General features: G+C 54.6%; 1 protein-coding gene across 4 annotated transcripts in view; it reads right to left on the reverse strand.

Annotated features, from left to right (window-relative positions):
- LOC144719073 (lysosomal alpha-glucosidase-like) overlaps positions 1-16,366 on the reverse strand; it is a 47,404-nt gene extending 31,038 nt beyond the window's left edge. For 3 of the 4 annotated variants that reach the window (XR_013585527.1, XM_078594856.1, XM_078594854.1), the window contains exons 1-10: positions 16,299-16,366; positions 11,591-12,171; positions 10,834-11,228; positions 10,274-10,419; positions 8,911-9,076; positions 6,852-6,948; positions 5,131-5,250; positions 3,790-3,908; positions 2,268-2,399; positions 1,454-1,567 (exon numbers count right to left, since the gene is read on the reverse strand). Coding sequence is in view for 3 of the 4 variants with exons in the window: in XM_078594856.1 (XP_078450982.1) it covers positions 1,454-1,567; positions 2,268-2,399; positions 3,790-3,908; positions 5,131-5,250; positions 6,852-6,948; positions 8,911-9,076; positions 10,274-10,419; positions 10,834-11,228; positions 11,591-11,918 (1,617 nt within the window). In the remaining variant the exon portion in view is untranslated. Of the gene's footprint in view, positions 1-1,453; positions 1,568-2,267; positions 2,400-3,789; positions 3,909-5,130; positions 5,251-6,851; positions 6,949-8,910; positions 9,077-10,273; positions 10,420-10,833; positions 11,229-11,590; positions 12,172-12,574; positions 12,693-16,298 lie in introns of those variants that run through there. The other variant, XM_078594855.1, reaches the window with a different exon arrangement.
- Between the last annotated feature and the right edge of the window lie 874 nt (positions 16,367-17,240).

Raw genomic sequence — 17,240 nt, forward strand, 5'->3', positions numbered from 1 at the left:
CACCTCCACGCACGCCTCCACGCACACCTCCACGCACACCTCCACGCGCACCTCCACGCGCACCTCCACGCGCACCTCCACGCACGCCTCCACGCACGCCTCCACGCGCACCTCCACGCACGCCTCCACGCGCACCTCCACGCGCACCTCCACGCGCACCTCCACGCACACCTCCACGCACACCTCCACGCACACCTCCACGCACACCTCCACGCACGCCTCCACGCGCGCCTCCACGCGCGCCTCCACGCACACCTCCACGCGCACCTCCACGCGCACCTCCACGCGCACCTCCACGCACGCCTCCACGCGCGCCTCCACGCGCGCCTCCACGCACACCTCCACGCGCACCTCCACGCGCACCTCCACGCGCACCTCCACGCACGCCTCCACGCACACCTCCACGCGCACCTCCACGCACACCTCCACGCGCGCCTCCACGCACGCCTCCACGCACACCTCCACGCGCGCCTCCACGCACACCTCCACGCACACCTCCACGCGCGCCTCCACGCACACCTCCACGCGCGCCTCCACGCACGCCTCCACGCACACCTCCACGCGCACCTCCACGCACGCCTCCACGCACACCTCCACGCGCGCCTCCACGCACACCTCCACGCGCGCCTCCACGCGCGCCTCCACGCGCGCCTCCACGCGCGCCTCCACGCGCGCCTCCACGCGCGCCTCCACGCGCGCCTCCACGCGCGCCTCCACGCGCGCCTCCACGCGCGCCTCCACGCGCGCCTCCACGCGCGCCTCCACGCGCGCCTCCACGCGCGCCTCCCCGCGCGCCTCCACGCGCGCCTCCACGCGCGCCTCCACGCGCGCCTCCACGCGCGCCTCCACGCGCGCCTCCACGCGCGCCTCCACGCGCGCCTCCACGCGCGCCTCCACGCGCGCCTCCACGCGCGCCTCCACGCGCGCCTCCACGCGCGCCTCCACGCGCGCCTCCACGCGCGCCTCCACGCGCGCCTCCACGCGCGCCTCCACGCGCGCCTCCACGCGCGCCTCCACGCGCGCCTCCACGCGCGCCTCCACGCGCGCCTCCACGCGCGCCTCCACGCGCGCCTCCACGCGCGCCTCCACGCGCGCCTCCACGCGCGCCTCCACGCGCGCCTCCACGCGCGCCTCCACGCGCGCCTCCACGCGCGCCTCCACGCGCGCCTCCACGCGCGCCTCCACGCGCGCCTCCACGCGCGCCTCCACGCGCGCCTCCACGCGCGCCTCCACGCGCGCCTCCACGCGCGCCTCCACGCGCGCCTCCACGCGCGCCTCCACGCGCGCCTCCACGCGCGCCTCCACGCGCGCCTCCACGCGCGCCTCCACGCGCGCCTCCACGCGCGCCTCCACGCGCGCCTCCACGCGCGCCTCCACGCGCGCCTCCACGCGCACCTCCACGCGCACCTCCACGCACACCTCCACGCACACCTCCCCGCACGCACGTAAGCACCTTTCCAATGAGAGGAGCGGTGCCATCGGTGTTGTTGATGAAGAGGCCGCGTGCGAGTGCGACGTCGAACGCTGGGTACGTGCCTCGCGGCTGGGAGCTGCTCACCCCCGGGTCCTGCGTGCACGCGGGCGTACACTTTCAGGTGCGCTTCTGCGGCCGTCTGGAACGCTCTTCCTTCTGAAGTTTGGGAGCCGCTGGAGCTACGCACTTTAAATAATTTAGATTGAAAACTCATTTCTTTAGAACTGATTTGTATGTTTAGTTTGTTGTGCTTCCCCCGCACCTCCGATTAGCACGGTTGGCTACGTACAGTGGTGAGAAAGAAGTTCAACGTACACACGTGCGTACACACGCGACGTGCGTACGCATCGAGACGTCGCCGTGGCCAGAGCCCCCGATGCCACCGCCGCACCGCACATCCAACGCCGTCTATCCTTCCTGCAGACCCTGAAGCTGCTGCACTGGAGACGCTGCTCAGCGTCTCTGACCCGGTTATCAATCCCCTGGGCCTCCTCCCTGAGGTCGACTCAGCCTCAAATGAGTACCCGCTGCGGTGTGTAAACATCGCCACTGGGGAGACAAAGGCGGTCAGGCGCGGTGTTGGCCACCCACCCGCTAGCACTTGCCCCAAACAGTCTGCTAAGGCTATGGGAGGGGGGGGGATCTTTGTTTGTGTATGTCCACCTCTAATCCAGCCCAGGGGTTTCCTGAACCCGGACCCCGTAATTCTCATGGTGCGAGCTCGAACACACACGTGTGCGCCACGTGTGCGTTCGTGCACGTCACACGCACACGCGCGTGCACACACACGTACCAAGATGACGACGTATTTCTGGCCGTGCGCGTGCAGGTCTTGCACCATGGCCGGGAGGCTCGCGAAGGCCTTCGTGTCGTACGTGAACACGAGACGCTTGTGCATGTACTCGATATCGTTCCACTGCGCATCCTGCAACAACACCACGTGACCCGCACAATAACGATAACAACAACAAAACAATGTCGCCCTCTGGATCTATACAAGGCCTGCTGAGCCAATAACCAAATCACGTGGAATAATACAAAATAATGATGATGATCGTGCAGGGATCAGCAACTTGTGGCTCATCAAGGGATCTCTTTAAGGGGTGCCAAGGTGGCGAGATGCTAACTACCTCGCCTGGTATATAAGGAGGTCGTCAGTTCGATCCCAACCCCGACAGGTGTATATCTGGAGTTTGCACGTTCTCCTCGTAGTCGCGTGGATTTTTCTCCGGGTCCTCCGGTTTTTCCCTCCACATTCAGAAACACGCGTTTAGAGTATTTAGCTGCAATACATTCCCACGTGATAAGCCACTTCGCTGAGCTATCATTTGTGGCCAGGTCGCATCTGAAAACTAGCTATATAGCCTTACCTGGTAAGGCTATATAGCTAGTTTAATATCGGCTGTAAAGAAAATCCTCCATGCAAAGCTATCCAATCAAGTGGCTCCTAATTTCGATTTAAAGCTTTCGTGACTGCAGGGATTCATCTTCTTGGAAGAATTCTTCACCTGAAGACGGCTGCTTGCGTTGTGGCCGAAACGTCGTGAGAATTATTTTATTATGTTTTTTTTCTATTATTTTATTACTTCCCTTCTACGTGACTTTACCGAAAGAACCAAGAAGACAAGTGGCTCCAGTTACGATCAACACTTTCGACCTCAGTTGGAAAGCGATGAAGTTTAGAGTCGACAGCACGGAGGTCGGCAGCTCCAGACCGTCGGGGCAGCAGAGGAGAATCTTGTTATTCAGTGGATGGCAGAGTAGTGCCGGATTATCCTCGTAGCAAAAGTAGCAAATGCTACGGGCCCCGCACTTTGAAGGGCCCCGCGCTAAATGCTTTCAAGCTATCAGTTCAGGTTCAGTGATTCTGCACTCGCTCTATTACTATACTGCTATAGCACCTTCAACTTTTATGAACGACTGGGTGTTTAAAGTTAGCGATTTGTCATTATCTGGCTGTATAGCAAATAAAAAAATACAATTACTTTACTATGCAAGTGAAAAATGTATGTGTTTTTTTAATATTTATATTTTGTTATTTAGAGCCCCTTTATAACATATTCTACAGGCCCCGCACTACCTTAATCCGGCACTGTGGCAGAGCTGTGACGATTCGCGCTCCCGTCGTGAACCCCACGCACAAACTCGCTCGCGACAATCCAGGCTCGCGGTTCATTTTAACAATCGGTCGGTTCAGTCCAAGAATCACGTGGCAATGACACCTTGCTGGAGGAGGCGGGGGCAGGGGGGTGCGTGGTGCGAGAGGGACGATAGAGGGAGGCAGAGGGAGGCAGAGGGAAGGGTGGCGGCCCGACCTGCGGGATCCCTGCCGCCCTCATGGCGCGCACGGTGCTCATGGTGCCGTCGCTGCTGTTGTAGCCCCAGCGGCACAGGTGGAAGCCCAGGGCCCAGTACGGGGGCAAGGCCGGTCGCCCTGCAGGTACGCACACGCACGCACGCACACACAAAGATCCCCCCCGTACGCTGAGCACTCGCTTAGCGTGCGGTGTTTATGCTATAACGGGTTTTCGCTACAACGCGGTTCTTCCGTTCGGAATGTGCGTCCTGTTATAACGCCGAACGGGCCCCGTTATAACGTGGTTTCTCAGCGGTCGATGACAAGCCACTTTCTTGAGCTGCGAGGCCTAGCAGAGGTCGCAACCGGGTACCCGATACCCGTACCCTACCCGATACCCGGCTACCCGTACCCGGCCGGGTACGGGTACCCATTTGCGACCCTGGTGCGGCCGGGTACGGGTAGACCGTGAGTCACTGGTGAGTCACCGTTTGTCACTCATTTCCCAACGTCTTGTCTCTTCTCACAATTCAAGTTCCTAGAATCAACCCACCCGCACCTGCAACATGGCTTCATCCCAGAGGTCGCAATCAGGTACCCGATACCCGTACCCAGCCCGGTACGGGGGTAGGGTACGGGTACGGCCGGGTACGGGTACCCGTTTGCGACCCTGGTGCGGCCGGGTACGGGTAAGGAATCAAAACCCCTTTGCGACCTGAGGCCTAGTGGTACAGTGATACAGTACGCGGAAAGATACATTAAATACGGCGGCGTACTCTCAGTTATTTGTCCCGCCATATTGCCGTGTGTGTGCATACATCGTATCTCGCCAAACTTTATCATTACATTATTAGTGGGGATATTGTTTTCGCTTCACGTATTTTTCCCTTCACGTGGCACTTTTTAGGAACGTATATACCGTGTTAAATGAGGACTTGCTGGAGAACCTTTAACAGGATTTTGGGTCAAGTGCTGTTAGTGAGTAGCACCTATGAAGGCCGGCACGGCACACGAGGAGGTGGCCGGCCAGCACCACGCTCGGCCGCCTTTGTCTCCCTCGTGAGGATGTTTACACACAACACCAGATACTCACACACGCACGGACGCTCACGCACCCATTGCTTGCATGTACTAAAATGTACGCACAGAGACACACGCACGCTCATGCGTGTTCACACGTATGCACGAAACCAAAGACAAATATCCCTCGATAGCCTTAACAGGCCGTCGCCAGCGCACGAGAGGCTTGTTGTGGCCTGAACTATTTGACCGCCACAGCCTTGCGCGGGCTACACGGGGTAGGGGAGGGGGGATCGTTGTCTTTGAATGTGATGTGCGAGCGAGTGCGCGCGCTGCTGACCTACGACCTCGGTGTACTGCTGCACGACGGCGTCGGGGGTAGGCCCGAGCAACACGTAGAGGTCCAGGATCCCTCCGATCGTCCGCCACGTCACGGCCGGCGCCGGCTGCAGCACCACATCTGCACGGCGGCGACATCAACAATAACAACAGCCGCCATTCGTCACTAAGTGGTGGTGACGTCACCATGGCGCCTGTGCCAGGCCAGGTGCACCTTGAGGCCACGTGAAGTGTCGAAGGCTCGCTGCTGGCAGGAGGTCACGAGACAGACCCAGGTGCCATGGGTTGACTGACTGAGATGATTGGCAGCTGTGCTCCCCACTGTGCTAACTTGCTGCATTTTAGCCACCCGGCGCTCCGGTCGTTGTTGTGAGCGTCGCTCCTCTGCCCTCCGTTGTTGCTGGAGGGCGACTGCCTACAACTGACCAGTATCGTCCTTCAAGAGCCTCCTTCATAGAGGCCGATCTTGACACCACTGGTACCAGTCATTGGCAAGTCCACTCAGATCCGTATCCTCTTGTACGACATTATTCCATCTCTCCTCTAGGCCGTGGCGTGCCCGTTTAGCAACCTCTATCCGGCCGAACAAAAGCTGTTTGAGCATGCGGTGGTGGGGCATGTGGGCTACATGACCCAGCTAACGCAGCCTTGTCTGGCCATGCGGTGGCTGGGCATGCGGGCTATGAGACCCGGAGGTGACATCACCCGCCACGGCCGCCACAACTGCCGCAACCGCCACAACTGTCGCAACCGCCACAACTGCCACAACCGCCACAACCATCGAAACAGCCGCCACTGCCGCCACCACCACCATGGCCGCCATTAGTACCGAGACCATCAAGGGGTTGTGAGAAATCCATGGGCTCGTCACGGGTCTAATAGCTATCGTCAGCAGCACTATCACCAATCGCTGCCACCTCACCATCCTTACCAACAGCATCCTCACCGCTATTAGCACCACAAACTCAACCACCACCACCGCCGCCACTATTACCATCACAAACACCACAACGATCATCATCATCATCACTATCACAGCCACAATAACCACCTTCAGCACCATCATCACCACCATTACTACAATTGTCAACACAACAACCACCATCATGACCCACCCAACCACTTTTACTACGAACAAGGACATATAGCCTTAATAGTGCTGTTGTATGTATGTTGACATTTTTGTTGCACCATACGTAGCCAACCGTACTAATCGGAGAAGCGGGGATAGGACAACAAACTAAATACAAAAAACAGTTCTAAAGAAATAAGCTTTCAATCTAAGTGCTTTAAAAGTGCATAGCTCCAGTGGCTTTCTAATATCAGAAGAGCGTTCCAGATGGCCACAGAAGCACGTGACTGCGCCCGCTGTGCATGCAGTTTTAAAGAAATTAGTTTTCAATCAATAACAGCAACAACAAAACCGCCATTCGCCACTAAGTGGCTGTGATGTCAAGGCGCTTGTGCCAGGCTATGTGCACTTTAAGGCCACGTGAAGTGTTGAACGCCCACCGGCAGGAGGTCATGGGAAAGACCCAGGTGCCATGAGTTGGCTGACTGAGATGACTGGTCGATGCACCGCCTGTGCCCCCTACTGTGCCATCTGGCTGTGTTTTAGCCGTCCGGCGTTCCGCTCTAACACTACCACCATCTTCAAGATCACCACTACCATCACCACCACCACCACTGCCACCACGCATTCTCCCCAGGATGGCCTCTCACCCATGGCGTTGCTGTTGAGCAGGAAGACTCCGTGTGCCGCTCCGCCGGCCTCCAGGGCCAGGTAGAATGGATGGGCACCGTACAGGTTCGTCGACTCCTACAGGTGGCAGCAGCAGCAGCGGCAGCAGCACAGAGATGGACAACCGGCAACGATGGACAAAGCGTTCAGCCCTGCGCTGCAAGGTCAGAGTTCGAATCCCCGTTGGGGGTTCACGCGAGCCATCGTCATCATTCTTCAGAGGTGTTTTGGGTTAGATCGCGTGGGAGGATGTCTCCACGATTCTGGCTGTCGCTTGATGACATTGGTTGTAATAACCGACGAAACGTCACGGTGCTCAAAGTGTTGCGGGCTTATTCTCCAACACACCGGTGTGCTGAACTAGTAACTAATTGGCATGTTTTGTTTACGTGACAAACCTTATTAATTGGCTGTGTCAGGTGGTCGCACGTTTAACGACACATTTATATTTACGCCATCTCACCCAAAAAACCTCTATTATGGAAAATATTGGTCGCGGAAGTCTACTACGTGTTAAACATCATCATCATCATTATCATCATTGTCATCGTCGTAGTGGTGGCTCACATAGAGCTGGAGCAATTTAGTCACTTAGCAGCTCAATGGAATGAAAGTGTAACTGATTAAACATTTTGCGTGGTTGATTACTCAGGCCGAAGGATACATAATGGCCACCCCCAACATCTTTGAGTATTTGGCTGCTATAAACCCCCAACATTTAGAGTAATATGATGCTATAAATTTCCACATGATGAGCCACTTTGCTGATCTATCACCTGGGCCAGGTGGTTTCTGAAAACGAGCTATTTAGCTCAGTGGACCTTACCTGATAACATAAAATAGTTTAGTTTTAGTTTTTGTTTTAACATCCTGCCTCGTGAAGGCAGCACACCTCCGACAAAGCCGCACGCGGCATGACACGGCCAATGATGTCACCAAGCCCGGGCCATCACCTCCAGTCCAGCGGCACGCGCGGGAATGGATGATGTTGGTGTAATCCCACCGGTCGGGTAATCGAACCGATATAATCAGTCGGTAGAGGAATCGATTTAAAAAAATAAAATCGGATTGCAGCCCAGCTCATCACTTAAGGGACAGATCAAATTAGTGTCCTTATTGCGGGGCAGTTCAACGGTGGTTTGTCCTGCGGATAGACTGACCCCAGCTATCGGAATGTGGAATTTCTACCACTGGCCGAGAGACACCAATGGAGATGAGCACCATTGCTTGCTTGCCTGGGCACTGAAAAACTTGGACTTAGAGCAAATGGATTTACATCATCCCTTTGTACGACCACTGTTTAAATATAGTCATGACCTCTGAACACCTGGTCATGAACAGATATCATTACTTAATCTAATAATTGACTGATGGACTTCCTGATTCAATTATTTACCTATTCAAATTATTCATTCCTCAACTGATTGGACTGCTAACTAAATGACAGATTAAATGACTATCCAATTGACTAGCAGATCGAATGACTAATTGACTAACTGAATGACTGAATAACTGACTCCCGACTGCATTGAATTATAAACCAACCGACCAATTGAACGTCCAACTGCCTGAATATTTATTCAGCCAATTGAATGATAAAATAGACTGACGGAAAAGGTCCGCTGACCGACTAGGCCAGGGGTCGACAACCTGCGGCTCCGGAGGAGCCGCATACGGCTCTTTAAGGACCGTTTGGTGACGTCATTGATTAAGGACCCATCCTCTTGAAATAGAGATTTTTTCAAGATTTTAAGTTTTTCCTTTTCATCTACGTGACTTTACCGAAAGAACCAAAGAGTATAGAGATTTTTTTTTACAGAATATTTATTTATACTGGAGGAATCCGATGATCTATGAAGCTCTTTTTTTAACAGATGCCCAGTAGGGGCACGGGGGTCAGAACGGTTACAACGACAGGTGTGCAAAGTAAAGAATTCGGAACAAACAAAAAACCACCTCATCATTATTTCGGTTTGCTGACCCCCGGACTGGGCCTATCGATCTTTCCATCCGACGGGCCGCTCCCCTGCCCTGACTGACCGTCGGAGGGTTGTCGCGTGCCCAGAATGACAGCCGGTTCCAGTTCACGTTTTGGCGGAGGCCGGCGCGGTGCTCTCCGAGCCCGTAGATCTGCGTCGAGGGCAGCCGCGTCGACAGGGACAGGAACTGGTCGGCAAATACGAGCGGCGCCACCGTGGTGTTGATCCTGGAGGAGAGGGAGATAGAACGGGTTTCGCTCGTGTGTGTCTGCGTGTGTACGCAAGGGGGCACAGGTGGTGCGTTGATCCAGTCATCTCAGTCAGTCGAGCCGTGGCACCTGGGTCTGCCCCGTGACCTTCCGCCAGCAGGTGTTAGACACTTCACGTGGCCTTAACGTGCACATGGCCTGGCACAAGCACCGGGGTGACGTCACCGCCACTTAGTGGCGAATGGCGGTTGTTGTACGCAAGTACGTATGTTGAACTTATTATATACCGTACGTAGCCGACCGTGCTAATCGGAGGTGCGGGGGGTGGTGCCTATTTCTGTTGGCAGCCCAGCCCTGAACTGCTTTCAAGAAATTGCCCATTCCTATGACAGGGGTCAGGCTCTCTGCAAGACGGCTGGTCGGTCAGAGTGGTGGTAACTCATTAAATGACAAGGTACGGTTGGTAGGCCGAGTCAACCCAGCACTGGAATTTGAACTTGTGACCTGCAGTGTGTGTGTGTGTGAGAACATCCAGTGTGTACATTAGCCTGTGTGCGCAAGTGTGTGTAAGTAAGCATGTACGTGTGAAAAGCTGAGCGTCTGAATGCTTGGGTGTGTGTGTGTGTATGTAACGGGGAGCGGAAGTGTAGCGGTTAGCGCGCTGCACTACGAACTTGGCGACCCGGGTTCGATTCCCGCTCACGGCAAACATCGGTGACGATTATCTGAACCGGTCCTGGGCCTCCCCTAGGTCGACTCAGCCTCAAATGAGTACCTGGTGCGGTGTGTAAACATCGTCGCTAGGGAGACACCCACCTCCTCGTGTGCTGTGCCGGCCTTCATAGGTGCTACTCACTAACAGCACTTGCCCCTACAGTCTGTTTCGGCTACAGGGGGAATATTTGTCTTTGTATGTACATATCCTTTTATGCGAGAGTGTGTAAGCATGTGTGTGTATCGGGGTGTATGTATGTATATATAAGGGTGTGTGCACATGCCAATGTGCTCTGATATATCGGACTTGTGGATGGTGATGAAAGAGATGGAACAAAAGCTGAAAGGTGCGCATTGACGCGCAGAGATGAACGATCGCCATCACACCCAGAGACTGAAAGGGGCAACACGTTGACCGCCAAGACCCCTTGGGGAGGGACGAGGCCTCCCTTCACCGCCGCGGCCGAAGCGCCGACAGGCGTGCGCGGCTAGCGGACTCACAGCACAGCGCCGGTGGAGCGGCGCACGACGAGGATGCCGGGCAGCTCCTGCGTGAGCTCCACGCGGTACAGCTGGCTGGGCGCGCGGCGCGACACGTTCGGCACCGACACCGGCACCTCGAAGCGCGGCGCCGACGCGTCCGTCAGCTGCGCGAAAAAGATAATTTAAAAAAAGCACACAAACCACAACAATCAGTAGCGCATACAACCTAATTTTTTATAAATATATTGTTTTATCCTCGTGTGCCAATGGCCCGTGCGGCTGTACTAGGCCCCCGTATTTTCATCCTCGCCCCTGTGCGATCGTGAGCTAGCCTCCAGAGAGAACCTGCATTAGCGCACCGTGTGCGACCGTGTGAGTCTCCCCTCGCCCCTCCGTGATTCTGATCCCTGTGCGATGGTCCTAACCCCCCGGTACCGGGCGAAAGGAATTGACGACGCGCACTCGCTAGCGCCGCATGCGATAGCAGCAGCAGCAGCTCGTGAGCAGCGGTCAAGCGAGCTAGCCCGGGCGCTGCCGTGCACTCGCGCGTGTGCGGCGAACGCGTGTGTGAGCGCCACCCGTATGCGCAGGCGGCTGTCGGTTTCCATGGCGACGCTGAGCCGCACGGTGGCGACGTCGCGCGGGTAGGGGCTCCGCGCCACCAGCGTCAGGTTGCCCTCCATGCCCAGCGCCGTCTCCACCCAGCCGCCCGCCGGCGCCATGTAGAGGCCATAGCCCGGCCCGTAGAAGCACCACGGCACGCCGATGCCGTCGCCGCGGCTGCCGCCGTTGGTTCCACCCTCTCCGGTCACCACGGGAACGTAGCAGCAGTTGCGGGCGGCGCACATAGCCTCCGTCACCACGGCGCCTCGTTCGGGATAGCAGTCGAAGCGCCAGGACTCGGCGACGGACGAGCACGACGATGATGATGATGTGGATGATGTGGATGTCGATGAGGGTGATGAAGCGTTGCCTGCAAGGAATGCGAAAAATAAATTGGAGAACACAACACAACATTTTTTGTGAGAGAGACTCATGCCACAATTGCTTCTCACCTAATTATGAACATTTTTTTTTTATTAATAATAAGACAACTTGCATAATTTCGCAAACGTGACTGCAGGAATTCATATTCTTTGGGTCTTTCGGTCAAGTCGCGTAGATAGGCGCAAAAATAGCATCACATTTTTATTTGTTTGGGCACTTAATTTGGCGTGAGCCGCACTACTCCCGAAGCAAACTTAAATCTGGACGCTAGAAGACCACGAGTCAATTAGGTGTGCGGAGGAGGACGGGATACGCAAGGGAAGGGAGGGGGCTCTCCCTCATTCCAACCTGGTCGTGGGCGTGCAGGTGCTGGTGGGCGGAACGGCCGTGACGAATTGTACTCGGACCACACCACGCACACGTTCACCGCCAGCAGCAGCACCAGCACCACCGCCAGCACCGCCAGCAAGCGCCTCCGCACTACCGAGGAGGTCACCGACATCGCCGCCGTCATCGTCGTCGTCGTCGTCTGTTCGCCGCCGACACGAGGAAGCGGCAGCAGCAGCAGCGGTGCGGCATCGTTCCCACCGTCGCCACCGTCATCGCCGCCGTTGCTACCGCCGTTGCCAGCGCCGCCGTATTGGTTCTTGACGTTCTTGAAAAAAGGACCCGTCATGGTCGCGCGTGAAGCACGGGTTGAAAATGGGTTGGTAGGGGGAGCACTACACGGACTCGGGCAGCTGGGGGGGGGGGGGGTGCTTTAACGAGGATTTGGGATCCCCAAGAAGCTGCGGATCTGTAAATTAGAGAGCGTGGGTGGGTGGGGGTGGAGGGGGGTGTGGGGGAGCAGGGCTTCAAGGAAACTCAGGGCCCTGGATGTTGGTTGGCTGGTGGGCTGGTTCTTCTTGATGGAATGGAGGGGTCCTCTCCTACAGAGACAAAAAGACACAAGGAGATCCACGCTTGCTACACCGAACAAACGCCATTCTCATGACAACGTACGCGTGGCAAAGTTTAAAAGTGAACCCGCAGGGAGGTCACGGTGTGCATGCAGGACGAGGGAGGGGGCGTGCGAGGGCTGTGAAGCCGTGGTGAGTTCAGGGTTGTGTGTGTATGTGCGTATGGGGAGCGGTAGTGTCGCGGTTAGCGCGCTACGCTACGAACCTGGTGACCCGGGTTCAACTCCCGCTCACGGCCAACACCAGTGGCGATTATCTGAACCGATTCTGGGCCTCCTCTACGTCGACTCAACCTCAAATGAGTACCTGGTGCGATGTGTTAACATCGCTACCAGGGAGATAAAGTCGGCCGGGCGTGGTGTTGGCCACCCACCTCCTCGTGTGCCGTGCCGGCCTTCATAGGTGCTCGCGAACAGCACTTGCTCCAACAGTCTGTTAGGGCTACATGGAGGATTTCGATTTAAAGCTTTCGTGACTGCATGGATTCATCTTCTTGGTTCTTTCGGTAAAGTCATGTAGAAGGGAAATAATAAAATAATAATAAAAAAACATTAAATAATTCTCACTAAAATAATAAAAATAAAACATAATAAATTAATTTTCAGCAAAATAATAAAAAGAAAACATAATAAAATAATTCTCACATTTTATTATGTTTTATTTTTATTATTTTATTATTTCCCTTCTACGTGACTTTACCGAAAGAACCAAGAAGATGACTACACGGAGGATGTTTGTCTTTGTATGGTATAGTACCGAAAACGAGTTGTAGGAGTGCATGAGGCCGTGGGTGTGCAGGACACGAGGGTGTTTGAAGCCTGGGGGTGTGCAGTGGCACCCAAGGTGTGTTTATCAATGCATGCACGTTGCACTTCGTGCGCGCTGTATGTAGACAACTGTGCTCACCGGAGGATAACAACCTAAACGCAAAAAGCTGTTCGAAACAAAATTAGTTTTCACTGCAGATTGAAAAGTGTACAGCTCCAGTGACTTTCTAATACCCACTATAATCACTCAGGAATGTCCTTAACGCTCGTGACGTCACTCCACGTTGAACCAGCCCCCCCTCATTAATATGCATTAGCAGGTGCCATCCTGAAAATGGACACCCCCCCACCCACCCCTTCTCATTAATAATCATGAAGGGCTGACGTCACTCCATATTGGGTACCCCCCCCTCATTAATAATCGCTAACGGATGACGTCACTCCACAAGCAGAAAGGTGGAGCGGAAACTTAAATAAATGACGTCACGCACCTCGGGGGGGGGGGGGGGGTCAGACATTTGTGACGATGTGTGACGAGGGGGGGGGGGGTTGAGAAATGTGACGTCACATCAAAATGCGCAACTTTAAATAAATATAGACAACACGTTCCACTTAACTAAATAGACTTTTTAAAATAAATGTTTTCTCCTACAACATCAGAGTGCAGCGCCACATTAAATACGCACTTCAATGACAAAAGTTTAAAGCGATTTGAAGCATGTTTTATTTTGGGGGGGGGGGGGGGCAGAGCTTTGTGACGTCATATTTGATGCGGGGGGGGGGGGTCAAAAATCGTCCAAAATCGCGTGACGTCATTTATGGACGGCCCCTTAGGTGCAGTGCTACTTGTATCAGAAGAAAGAGCGTTCCAGATGGCCACAGAGAGTGCATCCGAAAGCGCGCGATGCGATGGCCGTCTTTGTTCTTTGTCCGACGGTGGCCAAAAGCCGCTGCTGCCAGCACGAGGGGAGTTTCGCGTGATGATGGTTTATCAGAGGTCGCAACCGGGTACCCGATACCCGTACCCTACCCGATACCCGTTTGCGACCCTGGTGCGGCCGGGTACGGGTACGGGTAGGCCGTGAGTCACTGGTGAGTCACCGTTTGTCACTCATTTCCCAACGTCTCGTCTCTTCTCACAATTCAAGTTCCTAGAATCAACCCACCCGCGCCTGCAACATGGCTTCATCCCAGAGGTCGCAACCGGGTACCCGATACCCGTACCCAGCCGGATACGGGTGTAGGGTACGGGTACGGCCGGGTACGGGTACCCGTTTGCGACCCTGGTGCGGCCGGGTACGGGTAAGGAATCAAAACCCGTTTGCGACCTCTGTGGTTTATGCTCCTTGGCGAGATGATGGAGGTATCGTGGTTCACCTTGTGGCAGTGGCTCTGTGCGTGCGACGAGTAGCGGGACCTTAGGGGGCATTCCGGGGGCCATCAACAGCGCCCGCAGCGTTTTACTAAAGTGACAACATTTTCTAGCTGTGATTTCCACACCTGATGATGATTGCTTGTGTTGCGATCGAAACGTCGTGATTTAATTTAGTTATTTCTATTGAAAAAAAAATTATTAAAAAATTCACCTACGTGACTTTACCGAAAGAACCAAAGCGTATAAAAACAAACATAAATATTAAAACACACATTTTTTTTTACTTGCGTAATAATTTTTTTTTTTTCATTCGCTATACAGCCAGATAATACGACAAATCGCTAACCTTAAACACACAGTCGTTCATAAAAGTCCAAGGCGGTATAGTACTATAGCAATAGAGCGAGTGCAGAATCACTGAACCGGAATTGACAGCTTGAAAGCATTTAGCGCGTGGGGGGCCCTTCAAAGTGCGGGGGGCCCTTCAAAGTGGGGGGGGGGGGGCCTTCAAAGTGGGGGGCCCGTAGCATGATCTAGCTACTTGTGCTCCCGGGATAATCCTGGCGCTGGCAGTGCGACACGTGGGTTGGCGTGGGGAGCGGTGGTGGAGCGATCGGCGCGCCGCGCTTACAAAGCTGGCGATGCCGAGATCGATTTCCGCTCAGGGCCAACACCAGTGATGATTCTCTGAACCGGTTACCTGACCCTCTCCCGAGGTTGAGTACAGAACCCCAGTGTGGCAGAGGTCGCAAAGGGGTTTTGATTCCTTACCCGTACCCGGCCGCACCAGGGTCGCAAACGGGTACCCGTACCCGGCCGTACCCGTACCCTACCGGCCGGGTACGCGTAGGGTACGGGTATCGGGTACCTGATTGCGACCTCTGGGATGAAGCCACGTTGCAGGCGCAGGTGGGTTGATTCTAGGAACTTGAATCGTGAGAAGAGACAAGACGTTGGGAAATGAGTGACAACCGGTGACTCACCAGTGACTTACGGCCTACCCGTACCCGGCCGGGTACGGGTAGCCGGGTATCGGGTAGGGTACGGGTATTGGGTACCCGGTTGCGACCTCTGCTGTGTGGTGTGTGAACATCGCCGCTAGGAAACCCCCCTCCCCTCGTGAACTGTATCGGCCTTGGAATGTGCTACTCACCAAGAGCACTCGCCCTAGCAGTCTGTTAGGGCGATAACGGGAGATCTTTGTTTTGTGAGTGACGTTGGGAGTATGTGTGACACACAGGGGTGTGAGTGACACACACACAGGGTGTGAGTCTGTGTGTAGGTGACATCTCAGGGTTGTGACACACACACAGGGTGTGAGTCTGTGGGTGACACTCAGGGGTGTGAGTGACACACACGAGGTGTGGGTCTGTTTGTGAGTGACACACAGGGTTGTGACACACAGAGAGTGTGACACACACAGGGCGAATCTGTGTGTGGGTGACACTCAGGGTTGTGGGTGACACACAGAGAGTGTGAATCTGTGAATGACACTCAGGGTTGTCAGTGACAGAGGGTGTGAGTCTCTGTGTGTGACACACACAGGGTTGTGAGTGACACACACAGGGTGTGAGTCTGTGTTTGACACACAGGGTGTGAATCTCTGTGTGAGTGACACACAAGGTTGTGACACACACAGGGTGAGTATGTGACACACGGGGTTGTGACACACGCAGGGTGTGTCTGTGTGTGACACACAGGACTGTGAGTGACACACAGGACTGCGAGTGACACACAGGGTGTGAGTCTGTGTGTGTGACACACAGGGTTGTGACACAACACAGGGTGTGAGCGAGCCTGGGTGCGACCGACACACGGGGGTTGGTGCACGTACGCGAGTGTCTGTCTGGGAATGCAATACGCTGGTGCGAGTGAGAGAGAAGAGAGAGTGAAGAGAGAGAGAAGAGAGAGTGAAGAGGCGAGAGTAACAGCAACAGCAGCTCCCTCGGACTCACCTCTTTCCCGGAACAACTCGGCAGCATCACGATCAGCTGCTGCTGCTGCTACTGCCCCGACCTTTGACCTCGCCGCCTCGACCAATGGGCGGCTGCGCGGCCACGTGATGCGGGCTGTTTTTGAGAAATCAGCTGATGGCCCTCCCGTTGCTGGGATATTATAACCCACAACAAAGATAAATTAGTAAAGTAAATAAGATAATTTCATTTAACTTCACACTATTACGAGAGCCATACGGGACGGGGGGGGGGTCTGCGGGGAGAGAGATGGAGGCGGCGATTTGGTTTATTTATGGGATGAATTTCGTCATCATTGGCCATTGTTTTGTTACTCAGAAATAACTCTTTATGGACCCGGGGAAAGAATTGAGATTTAAAAAAATCTGTTATAACCATCACGTACATACAACGAGAATTAACCTCGGGGGGCACGCAAATACTAATGGGGGAACAAATTCACACGACCACGCGCCATGTTACGGATTTTCCCTGAGAATTAAAATTGTACTTTTACCCCACAATTATAGGAATGAGTGCGAAATAACACAATGCTTGCACGTTCACACGTATATACCCGGGGAGAATATGGATCTCTCTCCCCTGAAAATTAAACTACAACTATTAGCATCATCTTGGGAACTAAAATGAAATACCTTAATCTGTATGTGTCTCAAAAACCTCTAAGGCATATCCCGACGAGGTATAAAGCTGAAATATGGTACCCAGATCGCTTTTAGGCAGAGGTGGGACAAAGTCATTGTTATGCAAGTCCAAGTCGAGTCGCAAGTCATCAAATTCATGACTCGAGTCTGACTCGAGTCCAAGTCACATGACTCGAGTCCACATCTCATAGGTGGGACAAAGTCATTGTTATGCAAGTCCAAGTCGAGTCGCAAGTCATCAAATTCATGACTCGAGTCTGACTCGAGTCCAAGTCACATG

Source organism: Lampetra planeri, chromosome 5, assembly GCF_965212315.1.
Source record: "Lampetra planeri chromosome 5, kcLamPlan1.2.h2, whole genome shotgun sequence".
NCBI classification, from domain to species: domain Eukaryota; kingdom Metazoa; phylum Chordata; class Hyperoartia; order Petromyzontiformes; family Petromyzontidae; genus Lampetra; species Lampetra planeri.